This window comes from Alnus glutinosa, chromosome 4 (genome assembly GCF_958979055.1).
Source record: "Alnus glutinosa chromosome 4, dhAlnGlut1.1, whole genome shotgun sequence".
In the NCBI taxonomy this organism is placed as follows: Eukaryota; Viridiplantae; Streptophyta; class Magnoliopsida; order Fagales; family Betulaceae; genus Alnus; species Alnus glutinosa.
In genome coordinates this window covers 12,142,660-12,155,091 of record NC_084889.1, presented here as the reverse complement: position 1 = coordinate 12,155,091, position 12,432 = coordinate 12,142,660, and the positions used below count along the sequence as shown (strand labels likewise).

Below are 12,432 nucleotides of genomic sequence, written 5' to 3'. Positions count from 1 at the left end.
TGTATGTACTCAACTATAAACTGCATCGTATACTTAATTATATTATAAAATAGATGCATGATTGTTCAACCACTAAAAATAAAAATAAAAATAAAATATGATGCATGATAATTCCTCTCTCCAAACTATTTAGAAACATGTAAACTACATGTCCGAACTATCAGTGGATTTCCGAAGTTAAATGCAAACTCCTTACCATCTTTTTTACCTCTCTATTCACTATCAGCCTCTTATCTAATACCAACCCATTTAATATTTTATTGACCCATAAATGTCACATGCACTTGAATTTTTTTGTTTGACAGTAAAAATTATTATTAAATTCAAAATTCAACGGAATGATCCATTTAAAATTTAGTTATAATTTTTACTGTCACGTCAAAGAGTGCATGTAACATTTTTCTTTATTGAGTATGCCCGCTTCGTTAGTAAAATTAGAGTTTAGCTCTGTTTTTTAGTTATTTTTCATTCTTCTTTTTTTTTCGAAAACAAAATATTAATAAACCCAAAATACAAAATATTACATCGAAATATTCTTTCAATAAAAGAACAAAAAATACCTTTAAAAAAATTAACAAATGGGGCATAAGAAAAGCAATTTAATAGTCTTAATCAAAAAAAATTGGATATCACTTTCTAAATGGTGTACCCAAAAAAAATCTCACTCCAAATTGGAATTAAAATAATAAAAAAAATAAAAATAAATTAAAAGGAAAGGAAACATAAAGAACATAACAGAGCAAGAGTCCCCACTTGAAAAATACCTACAGCACATTGCAAGCAAGCAAACAACAAAAGGAAGACAGAAGCCCTCTCCTTGTAAAACAAGACAATTCCAAAACTCATTAGATTGATTTTCACGGACACATCCCAAAATTATACACACTCTCTCTCTCTAGACTCCCCGCCTCTTTTGGACTCTCTCTCTCTCTCCCCATTCCTCTCTAGCCTGAGGACCACTACGAGACTTTCCCACATCTCCAGTGCCTAACCTTCCTCACATACTGAATATTCAACACCGTCTCTGTGAAAAGTCTTAGTATCACAGAACAAGACTTTACTGCAATCCAAGCATTCAGTTTATAGTCAGAATCTTGCATTTTCGTGATCTGCAATTCACTGTACATCGACTGCTACTTGGTACGTTATGCTAACCCCTTGTTGGATCCGATAATGTCCGATCTTGGCTCAAGAAAAGCTTTATTTTTTGAACCCATATGTGCTTTGTATGTAATCGTGTAAAATTGGTTCTGGGTTATGTAGTATCAGCTCTAGATCCGCAGCAGTTTCTTCTGCTTGGAACAGTTTCTTTGTTAAAGACCCATGTTGTAAAATTCATAACGCTTTTACTTTTCTCTTCTAAGATTCAATTTAGGATTCTGGGTTTCTAGTTTTGATAATTATCCAAGATTTTTGAGTCTTGGAACCGTTTTCAGTCCGGAAATGCTTTTTTTCTTTTTGGGTTTTATATGAAACAAAATCCCAGAAGTTGAATTCGACTATACTTTTAGTATCAATATGCAATCGAGGGCTGTACAATTAGAGGAAGGCAAGGAACCTACGGTTATAAACAGGACAAACCAATCTAAAGCCTTGCCGTTTAAGGTGCTTCAGTTACTTGTGCCGGTTCTGGCTCTCTGCATTGCCTTCTCGGTCATTAGTATATACACAATTCGGCACTTTGGCATTAGTAGTGTAGTGACAACGGTGACATCCACATCACAGCCGTGCCATGATGAACCGACAAGTTTGGAGCAATGGATTAGGCCACCAGTGAATTTAATCCATGCTATGACTGATAAGGAACTATTGTGGAGGGCCTCTTTTGCGCCTCGGATAAAAAAGTATCCTTTTCAGAGAGTTCCCAAGATTGCATTTATGTTCTTGACTAAGGGGCCGCTGCCGCTGGCACCTCTTTGGGAGAAGTTTTTGAAGGGGCATGAAGGGCTTTATTCGATATATGTTCATTCACTGCCATCATTCCAGGCCAACTTCCCACCTTCATCAGTTTTTTATAGGAGACAGATCCCTAGCCAGGTATTGATATTTACGTTACCTTCTATATTACAAGGTTGCATATTCTACTAGAAATTCTGCATTTGATAATAAAGATTTGTGCATTATTGTTCGAATTGCAATTTTAGTTTTTTTTTTTTTTTTTTTTTTGGGGGGGGGGTGTCCTTAACATTTTATTTGTATTTGAAAATGCAGATAATGGTGTGAGTTTATGCCTTTTTTTCTGTAGAATTGGAGGGACAAAGTTGTGCCCCATAGTTCCTTTTTATTATTATTATTAATTTTTTTTTTTTTACTAAAGCTGGAGAGACGTCTTCCTCCATGAGGATGTTATTCTGTCTATATTTTTTTCAGTGGCTGATTTCATCCTACTGCTGGTTCATTCTTGCTCGATTTGGTTGAATATGATTAGGTGACAAGCCTGACATTAGCATTGGTGATTTTTACATTAGGATAAGGATTATTTGTGCATACAACTCCTATTGTTATGCCACGAGAGACACAAAAGTAAACACAAATTGACAGTACAGAATGTTTTTGCTTGGTTGCATCATGCTCATTTTGATCTTATCATCTGCCCCTTCACTAAATTTTGCTGGTTGAATATAGGATTCTAGTTTAGAGTGTTTCAGAAACGGTTTTTATTTGTCTCTGTAAAACTTGCTTCTATAGTTGCAAAACTAACAACAATAGTAACTCTCTACATTCCAAACTCCTAATTAGGGGAAAAATAAAAGATAACAACAACTTTCTTATGTTAAAATAAGAATTAAGTTAACAAATCTTGAAAAAGATAAGGTTTAAGAACTCATAATTGGAAAAGTAGTAACTTCCACTCTAAACAACCCGAAATTTAAAACAACAAATAAGCTCTAATATGATCTTTTCAGTTTTTCTTCTATTTTTCAGGAGGCTGGGACCATGTTGCTCTAGTATGAAAAATCAAATGCGGGGCCCACGGGAGCCACTTTAACTTTGCAAATTTATGCACGCCAATAACTATAAGCTAGTGTTTCTATATTGTTCAAAATCAGGTCTCAAGGAGGGGTAAATTAAAAATCTGGAGACTTGGATTAGGAATTTAGGATGGGTATAAAAGATTGAGGAGCTGGTAAGTTGCTCCGTACAGAACTGAGACAGTGAATACTGGTAATTGTGAGAATTAGAGAGAGTATGGTACTTAGTCCTAGTGTTAGTTTTGCATGAGATTAGCATGAAGAGCTACAATGCCACTTGAAAAATCTGTATATGCTTTTTACTGGTCTTTTTCCAATATTCTTCCTTGAGTTGAACAATTATGATGTATCTGATGAGCTTCAGGTTGTGCCCATTCTAATTTTATTAGGATTCAAAAAATAGTTCCATTTTTTAAATGCTTCAAGTAAAACAGACATGCCATTCTGGCTACACATAAAAGCTCATTTGAAGTAATTCTGCCTGATCACTAGCAGAAGATGGCCATTGCAGTTCAAGCCCACATGTCCTAGCCCTTGTCCCAATCAGTTTTAATAGATGGATGTAATACTAACCAGTTGCATTTAGACCAACAGAAATGATAAACTTGAATTTAAGTTCAACTAGACTTGATAATGCATGGTCCCCCAAGTTGATCCTACTTCATTTAAAACATTCCATAGAAATGATTAAGCGTCAAAAAAATTTCTGGTTCCTTTGGTCTTAAAAGTGTGTTAGAAAAGACTTTTACTGTAAGATCCCATTGTCATATAAAGTTTCTTCGAGCTCCAATAGGCTGATTAAAGACCATCGATGGTGCTGATTTTACCTTGGGGTACTGGAGTGTAGATGTTGGATGGATGGAGTTCCTCAAGTTTACTTTGCTCATTGTTAATTTCCCTCGATTATTTTTCGTGGAAAGGAGTACTGAGTTGAGGCTTTTCCAAGTCACTATATGAGTGTGTCTTCTGCAATTTGAAATGGGAGGGCTTGATGTATCTACCAAACCTGTCCAGAAATCATTATGATTCTGATTTTTATCTTGCATGATGTTTCCTGGTTTATCTTGTTAAGATATGTGGCTTTCTGTTGTGAGGAAGTATGAAGTATAGCTATGTGTAGATGCAGGAATATTTGCATACGTGAGTCATATTTGCTTCCCAAGTGCAAAACAGGAGCACACCTCTTTCAGGGTTTTATAGGAAGTTGTATCTTTGCATACGTGAGATGGGCATATTATCTTGCTAACAAATGGTTATGGTCAACATTTTCTTTTTCTTTCTCTTTTTTTTTTGATTAGTATGGTCAACATTTTCTGTTTTACAGAAAAACAGATTTTGTTGACCTGGCTTGCCTGTGTCTGGCTGAGGCTAATCTTGATGTTCTTGCTTTGTAGGTTAAATATGAATAAATTCTGTGTTGTGCCAATACTGGGGTGGGCGGAGTTCGGGACCAATAGGTTATGGGAGAAGTTGTAGGTGAATGGTCGAATAGAGCTGTAGACCTGAGCTGAGCTTTAAGTCCATAGGATTGATTCTTCTTTCATCCTTGTAAGCTTCTATGGGAAGCACTTTACCACTCACATTGTTCCCTTGATGAAGCAGCAGTTGCATACTGCTTAATTAGAGGCAACTGGTTGCAAGGGCAGTGTAGCAAGTGAATGCTAATCTTACTGTGTTGATTATTTGAGCTCATACTTCAACAGAGAGATAGCAGCAGCAGCAGTTATAGTTGTAGGCTTGATTTTTTATCTTTTATTTTTATCTGGTCTCAACAGGAAAGAAATCCTTCCCAGTCATATAAGTTGATTTGGAGGAGAGCTCCAGGGGTGATTTAAGAATTCCAAACACCTCCAAAGTTCTTTACCCCATTTTACCCACCAGATATAATTGATGCTACCACTCAGTTATCCGCCCAAACTCCTATACCTATCTTGGTTTTGGCTAATTATAGAACATTTTTTCCAGCTCTAATATGGTCTTGTTTAATGCATCATTTCTAGTCTTCGGAGAAGGAGTTTATGATTTTGTTGTTTCTTCTTTGCAGGTCTCTGAGTGGGGAAGGATGAGTATGTGTGATGCTGAGAGAAGACTCCTTGCTAATGCGTTACTCGATATCTCCAATGAATGGTTCATTCTCCTCTCCGAATCATGCATTCCGGTCTATAATTTCAGTGCCATCTACCACTATTTGATGAAATCTAGACACAGCTTCATGGGCGTGTTTGATGATCCGGGACCGTACGGGAGAGGCCGCTATAACGAGAACATGGCCCCTTTGGTAGATATTACCCAGTGGCGTAAAGGGTCTCAATGGTTCGAAGTACACCGGAAGCTTGCCATGAATATTGTGGAAGACACCATGTTTTACACAAAATTCGAACAGTTTTGTAGACCTGCATGTTATGTGGATGAGCATTATTTCCCCACCATGTTAACCATCCAAGCGGGGAATTTATTAGCAAATAGAAGCATCACTTGGGTGGATTGGTCGAGGGGTGGAGCACACCCAGCTAGTTTTGGAAGAGCCGACATCACGGACGAGTTTTTCAAACGAATTCTTGAAGGTCAAAACTGCAGTTACAATGATCGGTCCTCTTCAATTTGTTTCCTATTTGCAAGAAAATTTGCTCCAAGCTCCTTGGAACCCCTATTACAATTGTCAACAAAGGTTTTGGGCTACTGACACTAAAAAAATGGGACAGCAGCAAAAGTTCTTTGTGCCATACATGTTGAAATGGCATCATTTGTGACATTAACTATGTGTTTTCTCTTGTATACGTTGAGTTCTTTGGCAATGCCACAATCTAGAACAGGTTTTACATGTACACAGAGTAGCATTTAGCATCATATCCACATTTTTGTTTTGTGAGTTTTGATGTTCCCTGCCTGCTTCTCGTGCCTCCACTTTTTACACATACCTTTTCCCTTACTCTGATATTAGTGCTCGGCAATTCCAAGTCATCGTTCTCTCAAGAGAAATGTCACTTTCGAACTCCACTTTTTTAACTTTGAATTCATCTCTGTTGCAGCCTCTGTAAGGAGAAGAGAAAATTTGTAAAAGAACATAATAAAGATGGTGGTGGTGGGGGGGGGGGGGGGGGGGGACAACGTGATAGATGGTGCCCCACAGCCATAGGACGGTTATAGGAGGGAGGACATTTCAAAAGCCGTGTGAACAGTATTATATATATATATATATATATATATATATATATATATCATCTTTACAAGATAGGATTGATTGCACAATGAAATCCCCCTTTCGTTCTCCTCCCATTCAATATCTACACAGTAATGCTCCCCACACATGCCTTTTCCGCATTGATCTCGGATCTTCTTCGTCTTTACAAGATAGGATTGATTGCACAATGAAATCCCCCTTTCGTTCTCCTCCCATTCAATATCTACACAGTAATGCTCCCCACACATGCCTTTTCCGCATTGATCTCGGATCTTCTTCGTTTCATGGTTCATTATTTAAAGTTAGGACATCTAACGGCATATATAATTTTATATTATTTAATTCTTTTAAAAGACGTATTAATATTAACTTTATGTACACCGTTATATATATTAATGGTGCTATGTTAGTCAATAAAAACAAATTTTACAAAATCATGAGATTTAGTTGTCGGAGCCACCCCAATCAGCATACCACATCAGAGTATTCATTGAGGGTGGTCAACTACATCCGATGCCATTGAGAGTGATCTCGACCACCCCTCGAGGAGATATGGTGGTCCAAATCTCACTCGTAAGGGGTGTACTTGACCACCCCCAATGTCATCTAGAGTGATCGCGACGGTATAACACTTCCAAAAAAAAATTTGTGGTTGAGTTACGGAGTAATGTGACCATTTTGAAGGTTCGGTGAGGGTGATCAACCATCTTCTTACCCCTAGGCCCCAAGCGGGTGGTCGACCACCCCGAAGAATGGTTATAAGTGATTATTTGGTCATTCATTAATAAATTGTATAAACAAAAATTGAGCTAACATAACAGTGTCACATCGCACTCGCACCGTAAAACATATTTCGCATAATATTTTTTATTCCATTTTTCAATTTACTGTTATTAAGGTAAAATAAAAGGCCATGTTGGCATTTCCCCTGTTTTTTTTCCATTTTTCTTTTGTTTAAAGCAAAAATCATTTAAATGATGGCTATAGAGCATCCGAGAAAGAAAAAGAAAAGAAAAAAAATGATAAACTCTTAGAAAACTTTGCTCCCCACTTCCAAAACGCAACTAGAACGGTTACATAATGAGTAGATGAACTCATGGTTTGTTTGATAAAACTTTTTTGAAGATGTTTTTCATTTTTGAATTAAAAAAGTATTTTGACGCGACATAAATATAAAAAAATAAAATAAAATATTTTAGTTTAAAATTATTTGTTAATGTTTTTATTTATTTTGTTAAACAAAATATTTTTTTTTTTTTGAGTTGTGATTGGTGTACAACAAAATTGTACGACACATGCACAATACTAAACACATAAGGTATATTCATATAGGTCTCACCCATGTGTCTTGTGTTGTATATATATTGTGCAATTTTATTGTGTAAAAATCTTTTTCCTTTTTTTTTTTTTTTTTTTTGTATAAAATACTTTGTGAAACGAGGCGAAAGGCTCATTCATTAATACTCATGGATCATTAATACTCTTGTCCATGAAAAGAATATAATAAGGTATAAATTAAGGAAAATATTAAATTTACAACACCAACACAACAACCCTTCACATGAGGGTGGGCCCTACACACTGGGGTCCACCCTCATGTGAAGGGCCCACCCTCATGTGAGGGGTTATTGTAATGGTGTTGTGGATGAATCAAATCCCATAAATTAAAGCATTTTAGTAAACAACTTTTCTAAATGGAAAAATCTATTCAAAGAAAGTGTCCGAAGCCCATATAGAGATATTATGAAACAAGACGACATGGCACTTTTTATGTACTAGATTGGAAAATGAAATCAAATAGCATTAATTTTGGATTTTTTTTTTTTAATATATATTTTATAAACATCACTATTTTAGGGGAAAAGAATACTCTAACCTGGTAATTGAATAATTGATGTCACATAATTTTTTTTTTTTAGCCAATTAATAAACTAATCAATCCACTAGTAGTCCATAAGTCTATAATGTAAGGCATACTTAGTAGGGATGAAAATACGCATGCGAATGCGGTTATTAGCAATATCTATATTTGCATTCGAATAATACGATTATCACTTTTAAGTATTTGTACATGTATCCGCATCCACTTTGTTATTGCAGTTATTATACGCTATCTACATATGAGGTAATAAGCGTTTTAGGCTTCGAAGTTGTAAATTTGGTAAAAGGAAATATATTTGAAATAATAATAATAATAATAAAGGAATAACATATAAGGCAATTATTTTCTTTTTTAGAGGAACATATAAGCCAATTAAATTAGAACAAATCAAACAGGTTTCCTATCAGGGAAATCCAACAAAATTACAAAACGATGTCATTGCAATGAATTTAATTAAATATATATATTATGTATAAAGGGAACATACATGCAATTAAATAACTGCATCTACATACCCTAAAACTGATATCCGCATATATAAATAGTGATTTTTACTAATTGTATCTACATACACAGATAGCAGATATAGGCAATTATTATCCGTATGTAGAGGCGGAGCTACGTGATAGCTTGAGTCCCCCCAAGCCACCATATTTTTTTTAAAAAAAATATAATAAAAAATACCTCTCAAATTCTAAATGCTAACTCCACCCCTGTCCGTAAACATTTTCAACCATAATAGTTATAATACTTGGGGTAAAAATTGTTCCACCACATAATTATTGCAGTCTTAGTGATGCAATGACTCACCAGCGCATTGATTGAGATGGAGAGCATTGAAGCCTCTCACGAAAGGAAAGGCAGACGAAAGGTGACCATAAAGGCAAGAAATTTCACCAATAAATGTGGGGTACTAAGTTTTCAAATTCAAAACCCCCCGAATCAACCGCCTCCAGGATGCTCCTATCGGCTATCCATTATCCCAACTCATTTCTCAATCATACCCACCACTCTCCAACTTTTTACTCCAAAATCAAACCCATCATTCACGACTATTTGTCAGATTTTCTTTCATTCTTCTTCTAAGCTATAAAAATTTAATGAATACCATTTTTGCTCGAAAAATATTCTCACCTGAATTTGCCTTGCCTACAGTTATTTCTCCCAATCGTACAATTTTTACAGTTAGTTTATTTAACAAAAATAATAATAATAATAATAATAATCTCCAATAACTTTTTAAATAGCTGTAGGCATGCCAAATCCTTCTCACATATGACATAGCTATAATGCTTTAATTTTAATTTTTTTAATTTTTGATAAAATTTTAAATTTCTTTCTTTATAGACTATCGTGGACCATTGTCGTGTGCGCTAGTCAATCCTCACTCTAAACCAAAACCACAGATTCCAAGAGAAGGTTCTCGAAACATATAAAAATCAAATAATCCGGGCCAGATGCTAATCCCACCTTACACCTGTCATATATATTTTCCGTCAATTTTGAACAACCTGTCTTTTCCACAAACAACGTGTCCCTTTCTAATTGGCCTTAACCGCCGATTACAGGTTGGTCTTCATGCCCGCGGGCCCCGCCTCAACGATTATTCCTACGCCGATTCGCTGTAATAGCGTAGTCTTCCCGTTTTCCTTTTTCTCTCTCTTCTAACAGCCCCCCCCCCCCCCCCCCCGGTCCCTGAAAGTGCCACACCATCCTAACTCGCGTCAGTCACACGCTCCAATCCGTGACGTTGACTGCATAGCGTATGTAGCGTACGGACACCACTCGATGCGCGAGTCAGAATATATGTGCTGTATTGCTCAAAAACAAAGATCTTTGCTCACAAAACGGCGCCGTTTGTAAACAGTTTAGCTTTGCCCCCAAACGGTAAGAAAATCATGCGCACACACGCGTGGCACAAACAGAGAGAGAGAGGTGGCCCAGAAGGAAGCAGCTGTCACACCTCCAATTGACAGCCTGTAATTCGTTGTTGCCCTAGCCTCTCCTTTGCTCTCCCTTTATAAGCAGCCGCTACAACCACATCAGCTCTCCCATCTACGCAAAACCCTCCTTCTAGTCTCTATCTTTGTCTCTGCATTTCAAACCCCAGAAAAAGAAAAGAAAACAATCTGACGCCAATGGCTCTCTCCAAGACTCCGGTGGTAGCTCTCATGGCCGTCGTTTTCACCGTGGTCTCTCTCATTGGAGTGGCTCATGCCCAAACCGTCGAAGCCCCCGCGCCAAGCCCTACCTCCCCCGCGGCTTCCGTCTCTCCGTGCTTGGCCTCGGCTTTCCTCGCCGCCGCTGTGGCTCTCGTGTTCGGATCTGCGCGCAGGGTCTGAGTGTCGCGCCGTTCATGATTAGGCATTGTGTGATTAGCTGCTTCTCGGCGTGGATCGTATAGGGTGGGCTTCATATTATGTTTAGTTTGGTATTAGGGTTATCATTATTTTTTTTCTTTGGTATTTTGAGTGGTTCTTAGTAGTGATGGATCATGGATGTAGGGTTTTGATGCGTTTGGCGGTGGTGCACAGAGGATACACATTATGCGTTATGGGTTTCATTGTGGCTTGACGATTATTACGTTTATTATTATTATTATTGCGAGTAAATAATTGATTCTTCTTATACAGATCTCCGTTCTCTTTTATGTATTTTGATATATTTGTTTCCCCGTTAATACTTAATAACGTGGTTCTTGATCTGTTTGGTTGCCGATAAAATTGCGGCGAAGACACTGGCATTAAACCTGGTGAGTGTTGAGCTAATAATTCCCTGCGGATTTAAATAATGAAATAATTGCGTTTGGAATTTTGTACGGCTTTCGTTGGAGTGGGGGCCTCATTGTGGGCGGAGATATTTTCAGTTTCAAATCTGAATAAAGCTAGTAAGCTACACTTATAATACTTTCTTATTTCTTAAGTTTACTGAACCTTTTTGTTCTTACGAATTTACCCCTAAGTGGTAGCGTTCTAGGTTGTCCTTGAAAAGCAATAGTCGCACTGTTCGCTTGCCACGTTAAACTAGTCACGTGATCTGCCTTGGATACTCATATGGGTTTAACTTAGAAAGGAGGAAAACCTAAGAGTCGGAAGGGTTAGGGTTGGTCTGGATTACGATGATCTTTCCATTTTAGTTGTTCCAATTTAAGAGAATGTTTATAAAGATTATTTATAGAACTAAATAAAAATTAAGTTGTTTAACTATTTGTCCAGTTAGATAAGTCCAATAAATAACCTTATTTGATAAGATTTTAAAGACCATGATTCGTTTTAGCTACCATAATTTCAACAGGTCAAATAAGACGGTAATTTCAGGTATCTGAATTATTAGCAATTTAGCCGTCGACTAGCAATTTAGTAACTTATAAAAGAAAAGATTGTTAAATTTACTTATGTCAGTCAACCCCCGCCTGATCAGAGCCCGACAGGTGAATCTTGCAACTTCTTACTAGGCTGCGGTAACTCGCTGATTCAACAATGAAATAAAATTTAGTATAAGTAGTTATGTAAGTTATAAATAATACCCTAAACAAAAATATTTAAATTACTAAATGAATTGAGGGAAAAGCAAATAAATTGTAAAATTACTAAAAAAAAAAAAAAAAAAAAATGAAACTTTTAAGTAAAAGTAGGAAAGAAAGTTCCGAAAGAAGCATAAGGTTGGTGGATTCGGGAGGATAATGAGTTGGTACGCACTTTCATATGGTCGGAGTGGGATGATTAAGTAGAATTGAATTTTTTATGCTCAATAATGGACTATATATATATTATTATTATTTTAGTGTGGGTCTTTCCCCCCACTCCCAAGTCTCCAACTTGGTCTGCTAATCAAGATTCACTTTGGCAAGTGATGGGACTGAGGAATCAATTCCTTGGCGACTTGTCTTCCTCTAACATGCTTACTACTGTTTTTATCGCATCTTATTTAATTCTACACGAGAAACGATAAAGTAACCTCTTCCCCATCCTTCCAAACCTTTTCTATGATAGGATAAAATTAAGATTTGATTGTTGCACTACAAACTCACAACAAAATTAGTATTGTTTTTATCGCATCTTATTTAATTCTACACGAGAAACAATAAAGTAACCTCTTCCCTAGCCTTCCAAACCTTTCCTATGATCGGATAAAATTGAGATTTGATTGTTGCACTACAAGCTCACAACAATATTAGTATAATAATCTCTCACATGAGAGTGTGGTTCAGTGTGTGAGGTTCACCCTCATATGAGGAGTTGTTGTACCCATATTGTGAGCTTGTAATGTAAGTAACATTTTCTGGTAAAATTTAAACATTTTCTTTCCGGTCTATTTACTACAAACATTGAGAATATAACATTTTATTTATTTATTTATTTATTTATTTATTTTTGAACGGGAGATTAACACTGGTC

General features: G+C 36.5%; 1 protein-coding gene across 1 annotated transcript; it reads left to right on the top strand.

The window, feature by feature from the left end:
* The first annotated feature begins 732 nt into the window (after window positions 1-732).
* LOC133866920 (glycosyltransferase BC10) lies at window positions 733-5,860 on the top strand. Its single transcript, XM_062303578.1, has 2 exons — window positions 733-2,037; window positions 5,017-5,860. Exons 1-2 carry the CDS (start codon window positions 1,519-1,521, stop codon window positions 5,653-5,655), a joined length of 1,158 nt encoding a protein of 385 aa, XP_062159562.1. The 5' UTR covers window positions 733-1,518; the 3' UTR covers window positions 5,656-5,860.
* The last annotated feature ends 6,572 nt before the right edge of the window (window positions 5,861-12,432 follow it).